The following is a 21,903-nucleotide window of genomic DNA, read 5'->3' as shown; positions in this document are numbered from 1 at the left end:
AACCAACTTATTTTTTTACAAGAACACCATAATATCTTTTATACTACAGCTGCAGAAGAACATCCTCGGAATTTTCATGATTGGCCACCTCAGAAGGTGACTGGAAACCCTGAGAAAACAGATTACAATCTGTTTTTTTGCAGAAGTGCCAATCTCCCACCAAAATTAATGGAAGAATGGCTCGATGGAATTCCCAAATTGCACTTAATTGATCTTTATTGTGACATTCTGGCGATTAACAAAGCTCTTCCTCAATTTTTGTTTTTAAAAAGAGTTTTGAAAAACCATATGTCTCTGGTTCTACTCTAACCCAATAGCCACACATTATAGAAAGATATTAAAGCCCTGCTTTTAACCTTCACAAAACAGCACAAAATTAGATGGGGTATAAAACAGTACTCCAAATGGAACACATCCCACTCTGACAGGGAGGGTCAGACTTAAATTGAGGCTTTAACAGTCTAGTCGATTGCAAAATTTCATACTTCATCCTTGACCTCGAGAATATTAAGCAAGCAGTTGAAATATGTTTGTATGTCTGCAAACTTCCAATCCAGACAGATAGGATTGCAAGTATCTTTCACTGATGAGAAATTAAAGAACCAGGAGATTTAACACATGCCATGAAATAAAATGATGATAACTTAGCACTAAGTTGATAATCTAACCTTATTCAATCATAATGATGGCTATGAAGAGAAATGGAAAAGACTTTTCTGCTCTATTTTTGAAAGCAGTACTGTGTTTCTGGTCACACCTAGCCTGGACAATGGAACTAAAAGAACTCATGCACAGGCTGCTGCCACATTTCCATACCACTCCCCCTTGTGAAAATCCTGTGGTGATAAGGGCAGGTAATTTGATCACTGAGTCACAAATCCTCACAAAGCCTGTGTTCATTTGACGGTTGAGGCAGAAGACTATTCAGCCATTGCAAGCATGAGAAGTCCTTTTTAGGATCCCATCTGCTTACTCCACATGGGGATGGGGCTAGAAAAGCTACCCTAAATATAGGCTATTTCCCTCATCCTCAGCTCGATAATTGCTTCTAACAGGATTACTCCTGAACTTCAGGCTTTCCCACCTCCTCTGCTACCTAAAACCTACCCAATTCTGATGAAGGTCTCGGGCCTGAAACGTCAACTGTTTCTCTCTCTACAGCTGCCGCCTGATTTGTTGATTGCTTCCAGCATTTTCTAGATTTATTTTAGGAACTTCCATGTTAACTGATTTATGATGTCTGCACATGGCTAAAGGCTTCACTCAGGATCACAAACTTTCATTTATCCTCCACTGCCTTTTCTCTGCCGTCCATGTGCACTTGGAAATCTCCACCAAAGTCTTATGGTCACAATATAATACAAGTTCATATTAAGCTGTGCACATTTTTACCTGTGATATAAAATATATAAATATAACATACTGGCACTATTTTCCCTTTGTTGAGTAAATTTTACGTGGCAAGTCTTTCATAGCATTTCTGAATGCCAGCATTGGATAGATTTGTTTACTTAGCAAATGGATGACCATGGAAGAACCAAGTGAACAGTATCCTAATGCAATTTATGGACACATAGCAATGACAAGGAAACTCTGCCCAACCACTGCCATCATGTGTGTGGCCAACAGCACCAGGTACAAACTTGGGATTTTTATCACTACCACTAAGAGTTAACCCATCATTAAGGAGCTCACATTACCTATAATGATCTTGGCAGGTAGTGATTTAAATTAAAGATACAGTATGGCCAGCCTTGGTCTAAGTACAAACTTATTATTTTGTGTTAAACATACTTTTAGTGGAATTGTCTACACATCAGGCAACATACCTGTGCTCCTTTCATTATCTTCTTTGCTTTTGTGTTCAGATAGTAGTCACCCCAAAGAGTCTTCAACAACACTTCAGCTTTAATCCCCACTTTTTCACTGTACATCTGGACAAACTGTTCAATTCTGCAATCAAAAGAGATTTTCTCATATAAATGCATCCATCAGCTGTGGTACTTGTACGAGATTCACAACAGGCTATGGAGAAAGTAAATATTGTTTATTCCAGCATACAGCAATGGATAGATGGATATAAATTGACAGTTTGAACGAAAAGAAAGATACAGAGAGAAGGGAAGAGGGAAAGAAAAGGAAAGACAGAAAAAAAAGACTTGTATTCCTAGTTTCTTACTTCATGACTTCAAAATCTCAAAACATTTATAACAAATGAAGTATTCAGGTTGTCATAAAAAGAGAACATGCTGAAAATATTCAGCAGATTTGATTTTCATTTAATCTTGTAAAGTAGGAAATGCAGCACCCAATTTGCACAAATCAAGCTCCTAAAAGTGCAATGGGAAAATGATTGGATAGCCTATTTTAAGGATGCTGACTGGAGGGATAATGTTGGTCAGGAAAATAAGGATAGGCACTATACTCTTCTTCAAAATAGTGTCATGGTTTCTTTTGAAGCTACCTGAAGAGCAGACAGGGTCATCCACAGCAAGAGCACTCCTGCACTGAACCAATTGCAGCATTTCCGGTTCCTCTTGTTCAAAATCATAATTTTTGGTCACCTTGCCCTGAAATAGCAAACTAAATGACAAACTATCTTTCAGTAACATTTTTCAACTTAACCCAACTTGAAAGCTGATAGATTTGCTTGAAACTGCTGGTGTTAATCCATGTAACGGTGTGAAAATTCTGGACTCCCACGCAAAGGTGGAAGTTCTGAAATACCACCTGGCCGATCAGCACTCTTGAAATAACTGCGCTCCACTGCGTGCCTTAGAGTCTGATCAGGGAAGGCAGGCAAGCTGAGGTGGGAAACTTAGCTGCTGAACGGGTGGCAATACCACATGTCCATTCATTTTAATAGGAAGAAACTTCAGCTTAAAAAGAGTAATTTTATTTTTCATTTAAGTGATTTAAGTGTTTATGCTTACAAGTGTTTTCATTTCTTAGCATTTTAAAAATGTTTATTTTAGTTGTTTTTCAATGTCTTTGGATGGTGGTGAGTGTTAGAGATATTTGATGCCTTTTACATGTAGAAACTTATCTATCTCCTTCTTAAATATGTTCAGCAACTTAACCTTTACAGCTCCTGTGGTAGATTCACAACTGACTGAAGAAATTTCTCCACAATATTGTTGCTAACAAAGGCAAAAATCAAGGTTGTTGCCTCATTTCCAGTATCCACTGGTAAAAGAACTCGGGCCATGAATTAGAAACAGTTTTGCCAAAGGTTCATCACCCATCTTCCTTGGTGATTTTGTATCCCCAGTTGTTGGTGTAGCTGTTAAAGTTGCAAGTGACAATTCAAGAGTTGTTTGGGTGTGTCATTGGTATGAAAAATTCACATTATCTGTTAGGTTGCTTCTAGATGCATGTGGTTGACAGTTCTCCGATACTTGCTGTGAGTTTCACAATGTCTGTGTTGTGGATCATGATGCTGTCCTGATAGCAGGTTTCATTTCACGAAGAAGGCATTTAAGGCATTTGCCATCATAGTCATGAAGTCTTCCAATTGTCAATTTCACCCAGATATTTGCAGTAGGTTGCTTTTTGGACCTTTGTATAATTCTCACAGACAAAGAACCTGTTATTTGTCTTCAATGAACAACTTTGCAAGTGGATGCTGTGTAATGGAGAACGGGCTAGCCATGAGAAGTCCACACTTTTGTAGTTACCTTGACATTTGGGTTGGCCTTCAGGCACGTTCAGTGGTTATGCTCTAATTTGGTAAACAGTGAAAGCAGGGTCAGCAACCACAAAGGTTCCCAGGGCAGCAACAGAGAAGGTCCTGATATGATCATTACTGCTTGCCTTATTCAATTCACATCAACAGCTTGTACATCCTTACTGATGTCTGAAAAGCTGTGGTCAGCCATGGAAAAGGAAACAGGAAACAGAAAACAGAGGATGCCTGACACCCTCGACATGATCATACTGCAACAGAAGGAGACCCAAATCACTCAGGAAGTTCTTCAAAAAAAGCATTAGTTGCCAGTGTTACCACTGCAATCACGCTCAAAGAATCACAACAGGTGCAACTCAAACCTTGACAGTGGATTCACCCCAGACTGGGCAGCTTTCTGAAAGGATATTGATTCAGTCAAGGTGACTTAGCAGCTTTTTGAAAGAATAAAAGGTAGATGACCAAACTAGTAAGGTCCTAAACTGACTGTTGGTTGTGCAAGAGTATCAAGGTATGCAAAGCAAAGACAGGGAAGGTAGCTAAAGTATTGATCAATGATGAAACAGGCTCTTATTCCCACTCCTTTTCCTTTGAGCAGAGTCAAACCAAATCTACTGCAACTGTCTCTCCTAAAGATATTCTGTTAAAAAAAGGGGGAGTTAGAATATTGCACAAGCCATACGAACGCAACAGGATTTAGGAATGGCAGGCAAGGCCAGGATCGATTGTAGAGCCATGAAGATGTAGGGAATGACTGCTCCCTCAATGTCAATGACCAATCTCACTTTGCTCAGGGTAGTCTGGGTTTAAGGACAGAATTTGTCTGCCAGCAGCCTACATTTCTGTATTCACAATAGTAGTTAATTCCACACCACAGGGAATTTCCCCATCAATCAGTATGGGAAATCTGAGTCCAGCAACACAAACATTTGCATGGAGCCAGCTGCCAGCTTCTGGCAGCATGCCCAGCCTGTAACACAAGCAGACCCTTGCAGTGGGAAAAGTAATGTAGCCACTGCTGGAGAGCCAAAGATATATAAAGTAAAATGCTCCAGGGTCAGCAAAACATTTCAGATTCCACACCATCACTTAAAAAGCCACAACGTAAGCACAGACGAGTGAAGCCAAAACAGGGTCACAAAGGTGAGATATTCCTCCTTTTGTGAGTTGAAAAAAATAGTGCATGCCTCAACAGAAACTGCTTTAGTTCCCGAGTACAATTAATGTACAACAGCCTCAGCTATGATGGACATCTGATTCCCATCAGAGAAAATGTAATCCCTAAAATTTAAAACACCAAATATTGTGAAATCTAAAAGACATGATTTTATGAAGCATCTGGAAACTTTAAGATCATTAAGAGGTATCTCACACTCTCAAATATCAAGCAACAATAGGCACGACTTACAGATAATGTGTGCTACAAAATGAAGCTTCTGCAACAATATCTACTGCTTAATGTAACACATCACCTTCCCAATCCCCAAAGCCTCAAAAAAAAAGAGAATTAATCAAACAAGGTATTTTAAGCCTTAGCTAGTCTCAAATGAAGTCTTAAAGCAGATCTACTACTAGCACAAGTGGTATTGCTATAATTATTGTCACTTGTACCGAGGTACTGTGAAAAACTTGTCTTGCATACCATTTGTACAGATCAATTCATTACACAGTGTATTGAGGTAGTACAGGGTAAGAACAACAACAGAATACAGAGCGAGGTGTCACAGCTACAGGGAAGTGCATTGCAGGTAGACAATAAGGTGCAAGGTCATAACAAGGTAGATTGTGAGGTCAAGAGTCCATCTCACGATAAGGAAACCGTTCAATAGTCTTACAACAGTGGGACAGAAGCTGTCCTTGAGCCTGGTGGTATGTGCCCTCAGGCTCCTTTATCTTCTGCCTAATGGGAGAGGGGAGAAGAGAGAAGAGAGAATGACCCGGGTGGGTGGGGTCTTTGATTATGCCGGCCGCTTCACCAAGGCAGCGAGAGGTATGGACAGAGTCCATGGAGGGGAGGCTGGTTTCCGTGATGTGCTGGGCTGTGTCCACAACTCTCTGCAGTGAAGGTGTATTATATGGTGCCACCTTTCCGATTGGTTTAAGGTCCTATCAGAACTCTCTGGTGAACATACAAGATCTCTTGGCACTGTTAAGCAGTGGCACAAACTGGCTGCAGAGTTTCCTACAACAGTGAGTACATTTTAAAGGGACTTCATTGTCTCTAAAATGCTTCAGGATGCCATGCAGGGATGTGAAAGTATTAAAGAAATGAGTTCTTATTTCTTTACCATTGAAAGGATGGTGCACAGGGATCATAAAAGGCTAATTCTGGCTTTTTTTTAGAAAAAGAAATATGTTGATAGGTGATGTACTCAGATTATGAATTATTTTTACTGGTCTTTTGGAAATTTGATGCAAATGATTTGGGACCTAAGCCCCTGCACCTGCCCCAAAATAAAAATCATCAAATTCAGATTTAAAGTGATCAAATGGTCCAGCATCAATAGCTATTTACTCAAGACAATTCCAAGGTTTGTGGCCTTTAGAAATGTTTCCTCATTTCACTCCTGAAAGGCCAGCTCTTACTTTTAAACAAGTCCCTCCTCAACCAGCAGAAATATTTTTCTTCACTTAAATTTCTTAAATTCTAGAAATCTTCGATCAAATTGCTCATCTTCTTTAACCCCATAGAGACCATCTGTTATTCTGGTGAATCAATGCCAATCTTCTTCCAAGATTGATATATATGCCCAGAAGCAAATACAATTCAATCAAGGGCTTTATACTGCTGTAGTGCAACTTCTCTGCCAATATTCTAGTTCACAAGATAAAAAAGTAAGCACCTTACTTAGCAATGTGATTATTTTCTGCACTTGTCCATCATTTTATTGATTTATATAACAGACCCCCAAGTTAGTTTGTACCTGCACTTTCATTGCACCTGTGCATATATGTACATTTTAAAATAATCTGTTCTGTTCTTTTCAGATTCAAAATGAACAATCAATCAATCTATACCCAACATAAATTTACCCAAATAATCCACTTGTAATTTATCCTTTAGCTACCATTAAGATAACTTGGTTAAAAAAAAATGCAAAATATGGGACACATAATCAATGGGGACAGGAAAGGTTCAGGAGGATTGGAGGGTTGAGGATGTTGTTCCTTTATTCAAGAAAGGGAATAGAGATAGCCCAGGAAATTATAGATCAGCGAGTCTTACTTCAGTGGTTGGTAAGTTGATGGAGAAGATCCTGAGAGGCAGGATTTATGAAGATTTGGAGGGGTATAATATGATTAGAAATAGCCAGCATGGCTTTGTCAAGGGCAGGTCCTGCCTTACGAGCCTGATTGAAATTTTTGAGGATGTGACTAAACACATTGATGAAGAGCAGTAGATGTAGTGTACATGGATTTCAGCAAGGTATTTGATAAGGTACCCCATGCAAGGCTTATTGAGAAAGTAAGGAGGCATGGGATCCAAGGGGACATTGCTTCATGGATCCAGAACTGGCTTGCCCACAGAAGGCAAAGAGTGGTTGTTGACGGGTCATATTCTGCATGGAGGTCGGTGACCAGTGGTGTGCCTCAGGGATCTGTTCTGGGACCCTTACTCTTTGTGATTTTTATAAATGACCTGGATGAGGAAGTGGAGGGATGGGTTAGTAAGTTTGCTGATGACACAAAAGTTGGAGGTGCTGTGGATAGCGTGGAGGGCAGTCAGAGGTCACAGCGGCACATAGATAGGATGCAAAACTGGGCTGAGAAGTGGCAGATGGAGTTCAACCCAGATAAGTGTGAAGTGATTCATTTTGGTAGATCAAGTATGATGGCAGAATATAGTATTAATGGTAAGACTCTTGGCAGTGTGGAGGATCAGAGGGACCTTGGGGTCCGAGTCCAAGCAGTTGCACAGGTTGACTGTGGTTAAGAAGGCATATGGCGTATTGCCCTTCATCAATCGTGGAATTGAATTTAGGAGCCAAGAGGTAATGTTGCAGCTATATAGGACCCTGGTCAGATCCCACTTGGAGTACTGTGCTCAGTTCTGGTCACCTCACTGCAGGAAGGATGTGGAAGCCATACAAAGGGTGCAGAAGAAATTTACAAGGATGTTGCCTGGATTGGGGAGCATGCCTTATGAAAACAGGTTGAGTGAACTTGGCTTTTTCTTCTTGGAGCGACGGAGGTGTATAAGATAAGAGCCATTGATCATGTGGATAGTCAGAGGTTATTTCCCAGGGCTAAAATGGTTGCCACAAGAGGACACAGGTTTAAGGTGCTGGGGAGTAGGTACAGAGGAGATGTCAGGGGTAAGTTTTTTTTACTCAGAGAGTGGTGGGTGCGTGGAATGGGTTGCCGGCGACAGTGGCAGAGGCGGATACGATAGGGTCGTTTAAGAGACTTTTGGATAGGTACATGGAGCTTAGAAAAATTTCTAAGGTAGGGACATGTTTGGCATTACTTTGTGGGCTGAAGGGCCTGTATTGTGCTGTAGGCTTTCTATGTTCTATAGGACTGACTAGATTAGTTTGCATATGGCCAGCATTAGGTGGACGGGTGGAATGGCTTCCTTCTAAGCTGTATTGATCTGATACATTGTTGAAGTGTGAAGTACTGTTCTAGTTCAACTAATGGATATGTTCTGGGAAACTACACACATTGTACATGGTTAGAGTGCTGAATTTCTCTACAGCTACACTAACAGAATTGAATGAAACTTATTGTAGTTAAAGGCCAAAAATTTGAGAGAACTGTTAAGTAAAAACATGAACTAGTAGTAGTTAAAGTTAGGTGCATGGCTGTGAAATGTTTTAACTTTTTTTGTTCGTATCATGCTTATCTGGAGGACAACAGGAGAAAAGAAATAATTTGCTAGAGGTCCACTCTGAGTCACAGAATATAATATCAGGGCTATTGATTTATGGTGACTGAATAAACAAAACTATACATTTAGGACTTTACATTCCCAGACTTAAGTATGCTCTAGGAATTAAAGCCCTCCCTGACTCTGACCATTTTGTTTCCCAACACTATAAACCAGGCATTGTTTTACATGCTCTTTTAATTTCTGTACTCAATTTTTATTTTATACTCGTATTTAAAATCTCACAAAACACAAAAATAATAAGCAATAATAAAGTTGGATGCACATGAATAACTGGTAGTGAAGACCACTGGGGATGATGGTTGTAGGATTTGGCAGCTCTGTAAGAGGGATACTCGCCTTTCTTTACACTGCAGGTGACCCCAGACATTGAAAACAGACAAGAGGCACAGTTCCAGCAAAAGAATGAGGAAAACAATAAATCGGTACTTCCTGAGCAAATGCCGGCCTATAAACAACCTTTAGGTAAACTGTAATTGTTCTGGAGTTCCAAAATCTAACACAACAAAAAAAACAACTCTCTCAAAAAATTTCCTAAATTCATCTTATTTTCAATCTGAGGAAACAATAAAAGGTTACACGTGGAAGACAGACAATATTTGTCACTACTATAAATAATAGTTTCCAAAAGTGAACAAAAAGCAAACTTTGAAGAAAACATTTAAATGTACATTCTTGAAGTTAATCATGAGAACATTATTTGCCTCCTCCTAAGTTGGGATGGAGATCGGAAATTAACACATTAACAGGTTCACACTAACTTCTTCCATAGGTTTTTTTTCCCTAATACACTTCAAGGAGCAAAAACAAACAATAAGCACCTGAATTCTCCTTGTTTGTGAAAATATCTATACAAAAATTTCAAAAAATATTTATTGACAGAATAACATTGCTAAATGCAATTCTAGTCTAATTTTCAAATAATATGAAGCAGCAACTAACAGACTTTGTTAAAGGATTAAGGAAGATAGTTATGGCACATGCTGGGGAGTTCTGTACGTTACACATGCTCAGACCACATACCTGAGGAATAATGGATGAATGTTTATGGAGCGTTCAATACTTTTAATCAAAACTTCAACAGAAATTTTATATGTTTAGCAAATGCATAACCAAGCTGTGGTAGCCTCACTTCTTGAGTTCCTTACCATTATAATCAATGACATGCAAGACTACCTTCATCACCACACAAAGTGTTACCACAGAGGCTTCAGTGACAAAGGCCAGCTGCTATTTACTTGTTTAACATCCATTCGGAGTCACTTTTATTTATCCTGATTCCTACACTGGGAGGCAGGCAGCAGAAGGATTGCAGGTCATCTCGGGTGCTCTTGATCAGCTTGCAGGCCAATAGGAATCAGCCCATGTAGGGAACTTGGAGGGGTAGTCAAGGAGAGTTCCAGATTTTCTGCACAGTTATATTCAGCTGAGTGTTCAAGAGTTTGGAGTGTTTTGATGACTTGCACCAAACAGGTCTATCATGAGTATTTCGAGGCAAGGGTTTGCTTCATTTCCCCATGTTGACGAAACTAAAATGACTATCAGCTAGCCCAAAGATGTGACCTTTGCTGTAGTCTTCCTCAGGTGCTCCTGAAAGGTCAAAGTTATGCCCAATGTCATTCCCAGGTGTGATGGCGTAGGATCACACTTCAACCTCTTACCAAGCATTGTTCTTGTTCGGTACAGATGTTGAAGAGGTAGATTACACCACAGACTTTGTGGGGCAGAAACTGATAGAGAGTCATAAGCAGCATAGAACATTTCACATGCTCAGATGGCATTACAGTCATTCATCGGCTTGTGCTTGGTCAGCTCCTATGATGTTACAGTACCATAACCTAGATGACTTCCCACTTAGCCAATAAAGGGAATTGCTCATACACACTGGCCTCTGCTTTTCAGTCATCAATAGCCTGAAGTTGAAATTCAGATTGGACTAAATACATTGAGATCCTGGAACAAAGCAATGCGACAATACTGAAATGGAGCATATTTGTTAAGAACACTTTTGTGGTGCTTTTTTGCAAAAACTGACTGTACAACAATTCCTCAACATAACCCACATATTTATCCCCCATGTTGTGATGCTTAGTGCACAATACTCAAAAAGGAATAAGATTCATTTGGTGGCTTCAATATGGTGGAGTTCCTCAACAAGTCCCTTGCTGATCTTTGTCATACCACATGGGAGTAAACAGCAGTAAACCTCAATGTTACCTATTCTCACTGTAGCCTAATTCACTTCCACGGAGTAGCACAAAAATGACCAGCACTACATCTTCCATTGGTTACTGCGAACCAGTCTACTTAAGTGACCGATTATATGGGTAAAATTAATATGATGATGTAATTCAATATTTTTGGTTTTTTCAAAACCTTATTTTGGAAATTGGAGATTTCAGAGACTGAGGATAGTAAATGGTAAATGAAATAATTTAGAAATCGAATCGATGAATCTCTGCTCAGAAGCAGAGTTATACAGCACAGAAACAAGTCCTTCGACCTAAATTGTCCATGCCAACTAAGGTGCCTATCTAAGCTAATCCCAATTGCCTGCATTTTGCCCATATCCTTTCCTATCCATGTACCTGTCCAAAACATTGTAATTGTACCCACCTCTTCCACTTTCTCTGGCAGCTCGTTCTGTGTGGAAAAGCTTGCCCCTCAGGTCTCCTTTGAATATTTCCCCTCTCACATTAAACCTGTGCCCTCTGATTTTAGACTCCCCTACCCTGGGAAAAAGACCATCTACCCTATCTATGCCCTTCATAACTTTATAAACTTCTATAAGGTCACTCCTCAGCCTATCCACTCTCTCCTTGTAATTCAAGCAACATCTTGTGAATCCTTTCTGCACCCTCCCTAGCTTAATCACACCCTTCCTATAGCATGGTGACCAGACTAACTAAGTAAGCTTGCTTTCTTCCTGTTAACCACGGTATCTAAAAGCCAGTTACTCAGCAGTGGGCGTTTCCACAAATCCTTCACAGCTTCAGTAGAGTTGGAATTCATTTCATTTTTGACTTGTACATCCCCTGCCTCTTCAGTCTGTATTTTCACCATTTTGCTTGGAATCAATAAAGAGCATTGAAGAAATTGATCAGGAAGTGTGACAGATAGTGTTATTATCAAACCACATGCAAGGCTTTACATCAATGGATAGAGTCTATGCTAAAATGCGGTGCAAATGTGGTTGCATATCACGCAGGGGGCCTGAATCACTATGAAGCTATATCTGGTCCACCATTGTGCGAGAAGCAGTAAAGACTGGGCTCCCTAGTGCAGCTATCTGTTGCCACGTGTGGCTCCTAGAATGAAGTAGTGGAGGACTTATCACCAACATGCATTTTCCAACAAACCAGCAAAATTCAGTGTCTCCATCAAAGGAAGGAAAAGCAGGAGATAATAAACATCTTTAAATTTTCTGTAATGGGGTTGAACAATTCAATGACTTTTGGCAATGTTTTGTCCCACTGCCCTACTGGCAGAAGAATCAGATTTATTATCACTGACCTATGACATGAAATTTGTTGTTTTGTAGCAGCAGTACAGTGCAAAGACATAAAATTACTATAAATTACAAAAATAAATAAATAAATAGTGCAAAGAAAAGGAATAATGAGGTAGTGCTAATGGGTTCACGGACCGTTCAGAAATCTGACGAATCCATACAGCTTTCTTGATGCTTAAGCCATTTTCTTCTACAAAAGTACTTTTCCTCCAAAAATGTTTCAAAGATCTAAAATTAAAATTAAATTTTAAATTTTATTTACAGTGTGGTAACAGGCCCTTCTGGCCCAACAAGTCTGCACTGCCCATTTAATTTCTACTTGCTTTCTCTTTCAGAATTATTTCACTGCCCCTCATTCACTATCCAAAATCCAGTGGCTTACACACTGCTATCAACTTAACTCATACAAAAGTCATCTGGGCTAGTGGTGTGGGACTGTGGGTTTTTGTATGTCTGTAACCTCCCTGGAAGTCAAAGGACTTGGTATGTGTGGATTACAGACTCAAAGCCACATCCACCCATCCCAAGGCTCATGCTGTGCTACTGAACAATATGATCTGCCTTGACATTGTCGGTTTTGTATTCAGAACCAAATGAAATACATGAGAAATTTTTAAATTTAAAAAGGCAAAGATAAGTGAAAACAACCTACTGCTTCTCTACCCCCACTGAAGATATTGGATAAGTCACTATAATGATAAATTGTTTAGCTTAAAATGTGAGAAAAATAATGCAGTTTCCCAAGTTCTGTTTGTGTCTATATTTACCACTGTTCTGAGTCAATGAATTCTGTTGAAAGAAGTGTAATAGGAAAAGGAGGAATAGAAATTATGGAAAGTGCACACCAGATACAGGGACTTACATGTTTTACAGCTAAAAGTCTGGGGCTGAATTGTTCCGCACTGCCCAGGGTCAGCCAAGGAAATCATAAACATCATGGCAAAAGCGGCAGAGAAACAATCACTCCACAGCACCATCACCTGGCCAAAATCCACAACAAACGTTGTTTCAGTTAACTCATCCTGTGCACGTTTTCCATTCTATTTGGCTTGCGCAATAAAATAAACAGGTACTACTTAGGAATAAAGCAACTGTGCTGGGTCTAGAATAGCAATGGTTTATCCAAACTTCACATACATTGAAGACGTACGCTTGAACTAAGTACATTTAGTAACAGATTTTATCTTTCAATATAGCAGGTATTAGCTCACCACTTTTGTGAGCTACAGCTGGACTACAGCAGCAGAAACAAAACCGATCTGACCAACTTTCAAAGGAAACAAAATAAGCTTTTAAAAAACATCTGGTCAATGCAGAATGAAAAACAAAAAATAGACACGAGTCCACGAATACGATGCCCCCCCCCCCCCCCCCCGCCTGAACCAGGGGTAATTCTTTGAAATATTATAACTTATTGTGGTATGAGCCACCAACACAATTATTCATATACTGATATTTGTGATATACTGCACTTTAACAAGGTACCTTTCAAACCCCTGCTTGTGCAATCAATATCCACCAACACATGTACAAGAGGCAGAGTAAAACAAACTAGCACCCACCGTTGTGTCCAGCAACCAATCCTCATGGAAGAATAAAATAGCATTTACAGTCGCACATTTCATGTCCTCAGGTCAACCCAAAGCACTTAAAGTCTCTCCTGACTGGTTGCATCATGGGTCTGATACGATAACTCACATGCACAGGAACATAAGCTGCAGAGAGTCGCGGACTCAGCCCAATACATCACGGGCACATCCCTCCTACCATTGCGATATCTTTGTGAGACATTGCCTCAAGGCAACATCATCTAATATTCCCACCACCTGGGCCATGCCATCTTCTCACAGCTACCATCGGGCAGGAGGTACAGAAGCCTGGAGAACCTACAACTAAGTTTTTCACTGTACCTGTGCATATGCGTACTTGTAGATATGACAATAAACTCAACTTAAACTTGACTTGAAGTAGTTTGGCAAATAACGGTGACAGATTCATCAATTAATCTGTTCTGGTGGGAGCACAGCTGGTGGGGGCCACTGCCTCACGGCAGCAGAGATCTGGGTTCAATCCTGACCTTAGGTGCTGTCTGGGTGGAGTTTGCACATTTTCCCATGCCAGTTTCCTCCAACTGTTCTGGTTTCCTCCCACAACCCAAAGATGTGCAGGTTGGCAAACTAACTGACCACTTCAAATCGCCCCGAGTGCATAGGTAAGCGGTAGAATCTGGCATGGTGGGTTAAGTGGATGGAAATATGGGAAGAATAGATTAAGTGGAAAATTATTTGGGGAATGGGAGTGTTGTGAGCTGGCTTAGACTTGATGGGTCAAATGGCTTATGTTGCAAGGAAATATGATGGTACTGGTTAGGGATCAGTCAAAACTCCTCCACTTTTAATGGCACAAATGTTTTTTTTGTACAAACATGCATCTACAGTGGTAGAAAGGGGTCCATTTTTAATGCCTCACTTGAAGACAGCACCAACATTGCAACACTGCATTGCTGGAGTACTGACGTGTTTGCACAAATTGTGTCTTCAAGTGAAATTTGAATCAAGATTTCTGGATTAGAAATGAAAGTGCTTGGAACCGAGCTGAAATGACAATTAAACATATGCACCTGAATATGTATGACTTGCTCCAATTCTGTGCATTCTGTTACTGCACCCAAGGTCAGGACTGAACCCAGGTCTCTGGTGCTGCAAGGCAGTGGCCTCACCAGCTGTGCTGCCACTAGAACATATTAACTGATGAATATGTCATTGTTGTTTGCCAAGCTACTTCAAGTCAAGTTCAAGTTGAGTTTATTGTCATATACACAAGTACATATATGCACAGGTACAGTGAAAAACAGTGAAGAGGTCAATGTGGGATCTGCAGACTCTTCCACAGATAGAGTAGGAAGTGGCTGACAGCACAGGCAGATGATTCATTTACGAGGTGCTGCACTGCTTCCACCATTTACCAAGCGCTTCCATGTGCCTCTGATGCATGGTCTCAAGGTTCTCAATAACATCCAGAATGCTCCTTGTTCAATGGTTACAGGACAGAGATTCCTGAAAGTCATTGGGAATGTTGTATTTCTTCGAGGAGATTTTGAGCACATCCTTGAATCTTCTTCTCTGTCTGCCTGATAATCTCTACCCACGACAGAGCTTGGAATATTATGCCTGTTTCAGGACACTGATGTCAGTCATGTATCCTGGGGATGTTGGCATGAAAGGGGAGACTGACATTGCTTTGCTTATCCTTCCAGTGAATTTAGAGGATTTTGTAGAGATAGCATTGATGGTATCTTTCCTGTGCCCTGAGGTGTCTGCTGTTGGTAGTTCAGGTCTCAAAAGTATCTAGGCAGACAGAGATCACTACTGCCTGGCCTACAATGAGTTTAGTTCCATATCAGATGTCTTCATCTTCAAACATCTTCAATCAACCCAAAACTGTGGTGGCATACTGAAGGCCATGGGGAATTTCATCATTGATGAGTGCCTTCACAGAGAGATGGCTTCCATGAAATGGGAAGTGATCCACATTTTCCAGTGCATTGGCATGAACCTCTATTGTCAGAGGTGCTCTTCGCATAAATTGCAAGAAGTTAACAGACACAGGCAGCAAATGGTTTGGAAGACAAAAATGCATATTGGCCTTTATTACAAGAGGGTTAGAGTTACTGAAATAGGCAATTATTCTGACAATTGTACATGAAAGTGGATACTGTGCATTTTTGGTTCCCTTTCTTATATTGGCTTTGGAGGCAATCCAAATACATCCCTACCATGAGCAGCTAAAGAAATTAGCTCTATATTCTTTGGAGTTTAGAAGAATGAGAGGTGATCTGATTGAAATATACAAGATCCTTAGGGTACACGACAGGGTAGATGTCGAGATGTTTCCACTAGTGGGATAACCTGAAATGGGAACATGGCAACAAGATTAGGGGACAGTCATTTAAACTGAGGTGCAATGGAACTTCCCACAGAGGGTGGAGAATCTCTGGAATTTTCTACCTCAGAGGGTTGCAGTGACTAGATCATTGTGGGTATTTAAAGAGGAAGTAGATAATTTTTTTTTATAAAAAGATCAGGGAATTGAGGGCTATGGGGAACTGGCATAGGAGATGGGGCAGATCAACCATAATCATATTGAATAGCAGGGCAGGCTTGAGAGGCCGAGTGGCTTACTTCTGCTTCTATTTCCTTATGTTCTGAATAGGACAGTGTGGTGCAAGGTGGTAAAAGACCTTTGTCTCACTGGTGCTGCGTGCAAGGCCCATCTGCTCACATGCTTCAGTGACCAAGTCAATGGTGGCTTTGAGTTTGCACAAGCATCATCGGCATACCACAGCTCGACTACTTAAAGTTTGGGTGACCTCGGTTCTGCAGTGCAGTCAGAAAAGCTGCCGTTAGTTCTGAAGCATCTCACAAGATGTTTGCTATAGGTGAGGTGCAACATTACCTCATCAAATTGAGAGGCTGCACAAACTTGGATTGTTTTCTCTGGAGCACCGGAGATTGAGGGGTGACCTGATAGAAGTGTATAAAATGATGAGAGGCATAGATAGGGTAGATAGTCAGAGTCTTTCTCCCAGGGTGGAAATGTCAAATGCTAGAGGACATAGCTTTAAGGTGAGAGGGGGAAATTTAAAGGAGATTTACAAAACGCACTGCCAGGAGAAGTGGTGGAAGCAGAGAAGCTGGCAATCTTTAAGAGGCATTTAGACAGACACATGAACAGGCAGGGAATGGAGGGACACAGGCCACGTACAGGCATGTGTTCAGTTTAAAGTGGCATCATGGTCGGCAGAGACAAGGGCCTATTCCTATGCGGCACTGTTCTATGTTCAGTGAGTGTGAAATGCATCATCGACAGGCACAGTGGACATGATTTTCAACACTCAATTATAAGAAATTTGCCGGGCGCGACACCAGCCACTGTACATGGCCTTTTTTGGCCTCATTAAGGCTTTTGATTCCATCAGCTAAGAGAACCATCCTCCTCAAATTTGACTGCCCACAAAAATTTGTCTCCATTTTATAATTACTTCATGATGTCATACAACCCACAATCTTAATCAATAGAGCCAATTCTGTGAAGACCACGTTATTGTTCCAACACTTTTCTAAATCTTTCCTGCCATAATCTTGCACCTCTAACACTAAACGAGAGGAAACAGGAAGTTAAATTCCTTATGGAAAACACACATACTCACACACAATATTAGAAGTGATTAGAACTCATTAATGCTCATATCTACCTATTGATTTTATTTTTGAATGGCTTATTGTGATATGGAAGAACAATGGCCTGAAGTTCAACCTTGGTGGGAAATTTGGTGAACTAGGCAAGTTTTAAATGAATCATTATATGGAAATAAACTTTTTGCCTAATGTACACCTCTGGACATGGTATAAAAGAGAATCTCATCTTTACTTTCAAAAATGTACAAAAATGCTACAAACATTTTCACAAATTATGTTGAAAATCTAACTGCAGTTACTGAATAAAAACAAGATAGATCCTGCAGCTGATACTTAGAAATACTTTGCTATATTTGGTGCTCTGGCAGAACTTTGCAGCTTTCTATTCTGACCGTGTGTTACTATGACCTATCTGCAGAGGACAATTCCCTATCTAGTACTGAGCCACAAGGAAACAAAGAAGAGCTACTTGGGGCCACTAGATTAGACAGTAAGTCTCAATAGAACACTACACATCACAGAACAGTGCCATATGGTTTACGACAGCTGCTGAAATACAGCTTTTATGATCAAAAATGCAAAATGACAGCTGTTGTACGGCTGAAGATGGCTTGGAGTCTTGTGATTAGCTTCGGCAGACAGTAAACCACCTTCATCAAGTCAAAACAAAGTACATCAGAATTAATGCTAATATATACATTCAGATGTGGATTTAATTAGTAAAATTTAATGAGACTACATATTGTTGTAGTCAGAAGACAAACACACAAGTATATGAAAAAGAAAAAGGTACACTGATGGCTAATGAACTGAAGGGTTTGAAAAAGTAGTGCTAAGAAATTCCACTGATCAGTGGGTTACTTCCATTTTTAAGCTGAAACATCAACAACTCCCCAGCCTGAAACTATTGGTGGTGTTTGTTTCTTCCATTTCTTCCATTCTCCTAATCTGTCTGATATTTGGTCTCTGGTGAGGAGCTGTATTCAGTACCAGTAAAGCACTAATGTTTTGGTATTCTGAGTAAACTGTGACAGCCATACATATTAGTGACTGAAAGATTTAAATGAGTCCAATAAAACACTATTTTAGGGAACAATCAGGGTACCTCAATAAGAAAAGCAGCTCTGATGCCACAGCACCCCAGATTCTGCATTTGGAATCCACGCAGGAGAACAAATCACTGCAAGCTGCCTTCGTGACAGCTATCCGAACACGGATACAACCTACGAGCCTATTGCTCCACCTCTTGGCTACACACAGAACTGCATCATATTGTTTAAGTATTCTTTCCTACAAATCAGCCTTGCACCTTTTTTTTGTGGGAAGGGACAATCATTTTGACAACTGAGCACTTCTGATAATGTCAACCAACTCAGTCAAAACAAGCAAAACATGGTTCTTTTGAAGCATACTATTAAGGAGCATATATTAGTAGCTGGGTGTAAAGTTACAATCACCCAGGTGCGCCAGAGTCTAGTTTCTGATCTTATTTTCTGGATCAAGCCTCTCCACAAATGAGACAGCACTATATGTCATGCCTGCAGTGTTGGGTGAACTGAACTCACTTTGACTGCTGACATAAGTTTATAGGTTTGCCACAGATTTCACCATGACCACATTCTGAGAGCTGGATGAGACCCTTCACCACCGTGACATCACCTAACTCAAATGCTTCATAACAGAAACTTTCACTCCTATGACACAGAAACGAATGTAAGCCTTCAGTCCTATTCTGATCTTCAATCATGTCATGATTCATTTGCACCCATCTACCCATAACATTTAACTGTTGCCTAACCAAAGCATTGCCCCTTTCTGCACCCTACTGGCCTGTTGCTGAAGCTCTCACATCATCACCTCCAGTGGACATAGTTGACATCCTTAGGTCTAACTTCCAGAACTCGAAGATTGTGAGTAAATAAATTTTAAAAAATCATCTGATTGTGAATCTTGGTTAACCAGGCCATTCAATGGGATTTCAAAATCATTACCAATGCTTCAACATTTTGGACTTCTTTTCTCACAAGAATACAGAGAATGAGAAAACAACCATTTATACATAAAATAGATGGACATGTCCTAGAAGTATCACAGTGTTAGAGAACTGGGCATATTTATGTCAATAAATTGAGATACCAAGAACCCCACAGGAATAAAGAGTCATCTAACACCAGGCTGCCCGAAAACACAGTGCCTCATAGGATCTAATAACCTACTAATTCAAGTGCTGGTTGAGTAACACAGGTTTCAAGTTCAAATCCCTCCATCTCAAGTTGTGAAGCTAATTTTAGGAATTCATGGAAATTGTAGCAGAACATGCCATGAAATGTGTCAGAGTTTCAGTACAAATTTGTCGAGCTTCTTTTGGGACAGAGATCTTGCCAATCTTATCTCTGCTCCAGTCACACACTTGAAAGACCGATTCCAAATGCCCTTAAAGCAGATGATGGCATCATCCACTTTCTAAGAACATAGTAATAAAAAGTATTTTCAGTATTGCTGTGAATTGTGAATCCAGTGGCTGACTGGCAGCCATCTGACATTTCAGTTAGACCTTCAGAAACCCATCTGGCTTCTGCAAGTGTTGGTGCACTACTATTACTTCCCCTCCAGCTGTTTTATTGCTTCACGATAGATGCCTTCCCATCTCTGGTTACATGGCTAAGGTTCAAGCTAGATGTCCCACTTGCCAAAACATTGGTTAATGTTGAACTCACGTGATGCATAAGCACCCAGAGTGATAGATGCTCTCAAGCACCAGCTTGAAATACATGTTCAAGCATTTGTAATGGGTTTTGAAGTCATAAGCATATGACTTAGAAATAAGAGTATTATCTCTGAGCCAGGGGTGATGCATACTATTTGAATCTAACAACCACTATGTTTGTTCCATTCATTCCAATGTTACACTCAACCAATTCCCTTCCTCAAGTAGTATTGAGCTCAATATACTCATGGACACCACTTTACTCAGCAAGTATTCTCTTTTGATGTGAGACAAGACCCTCCAATTTAAAATATATGATGTCATTGAAAATTTAATAGCTATGCACCAATACATTACAAAACACTCATGTTAAAAAAAAGAAGCACCGTAAATTCACATAGTTTACTAAAGCTAACTTGTAAAGCTAATTAAGCCAGATTTAAACACTTTAACATGAGCACATCCAGATGGACATACAGCTGATTCTCCAGAATCATCAAAGAAAATCATGCATCATAGGAGGTTAAATTTCTAAATGCTATTCAACACATTTTGGATTTTAACATAGTTCTTGGCTCACTATATAGTTTAAATATGTATTTATGTCTTCCTTGTCCAACACCATTCAAGTTATAAAACCTTCTCGCACATCAAATAAGGAGCAGATTTTCTTTACCAAACAGATAAAATTCTGACAATAAAGTCAAGAAGGTTAAATAAAAGGAAACTGAACATACTCTTTGAAGCACAATCAAAATGACAGTGAAACATATATTCCTGCAAAAGTACCTGAAAAATACCATACCAAAACTAAGGTTCAAACAGTAAAAGTATTCCAATTGCATTGACAAGAGAGAAAGCACTGGGATATATTTCTAAAAAGGAACATTTAAACAACTCAGTTCAAGTGATGGCCCTAACCATAAGGCATCATATCCCCATGCGTATGACAGTCTTTGTCAACTTGGTGACCTCAGTGGTCTTCGAACAATTTTTAAATGTCTCTGATGTTCAGAGATTTATAAACACTATTCAAATGGATTTAAATAATTAAAATTTTATAAATAAAAGAATAAATTTACTTCAAAATACATTTTGGTGCTAGGAATAAATTAAAAATCATTTAGATCAGGTAAAATCTGAAAAATTAGCCCCAGGGCATAATTGGAGGAGTTCCTCAAGGCAGTGTCACAGAACTGAGCCTCTTCAGCTCATTCATCAATTACCTTCCTTCCATCAGAAGGTCAGAAATATGATTTAACATTGTTTAATTCCATTCACAACACTTCAGTAAATGAAGCAGTACGTGCCTGCATGCAGCAAGGCTTCGACAACATTCAGGCACGGTCAGAGAGATGGCAAGCAACATTCTCACCAAGGTATCAGGCATGACCATCCCAACAAGAAAGCAGCTCACTGTCTTCTCATGGACAATTTGGAACAGGTAATAAATGCTGGCCTTGCCAGCAATGTCCAGATCTTAAAATGAATTTAAAGTAAAAGGAAAAGCTATCTACCTCCATTCACCTTTTAAATCTATGGAACCAATAGATAAATAGAAATACATTATAGCCCCCACCTCTCAGTCACAATTCTGACTGGAAAGTAGAGGTAGACCTGCCTTATTTCACACTTTTTAAAGACAAGAACATAAGAAATAGGTGCAGGAGTCAGCCATACAGCCTCTCGAACCTGCTCTACCAGTCATAAGATCAAGACTGATCTAATCTTGGCTTCAACTCCACTTTTCTGCTCGTTCTTCATTAGCCTTAACTCCCCTACAGTTCAAAACCCTATCAAACTCAGCCTTGAATACATTCAGTGACAGCTTTCACAGCTCTCTGGGGTACAGAAATCCAAATATTCATAACATCCTGAAAGAAGAAATTCCTCTCTGTCTTTGCCTTACAT

General features: G+C 39.9%; 1 protein-coding gene across 2 annotated transcripts in view; it reads right to left on the bottom strand.

The window, feature by feature from the left end:
- The window catches only part of efl1 (elongation factor like GTPase 1), a 214,291-nt gene that overhangs the window by 172,233 nt on the left and 20,155 nt on the right, over nt 1-21,903 (bottom strand). For both annotated transcript variants that reach the window (XM_052040661.1, XM_052040660.1), the window contains exon 8: nt 1,830-1,953. In XM_052040661.1, the coding sequence (XP_051896621.1) occupies nt 1,830-1,953 (124 nt within the window). The remainder of the gene's footprint in view (nt 1-1,829; nt 1,954-21,903) is intronic.

Source organism: Pristis pectinata, chromosome 28 (genome assembly GCF_009764475.1).
Source record: "Pristis pectinata isolate sPriPec2 chromosome 28, sPriPec2.1.pri, whole genome shotgun sequence".
NCBI lineage: Eukaryota > Metazoa > Chordata > Chondrichthyes > Rhinopristiformes > Pristidae > Pristis > Pristis pectinata.
Note: the sequence above shows the minus strand (reverse complement) of the source record. Positions and strands in the feature narration are given on the sequence as shown.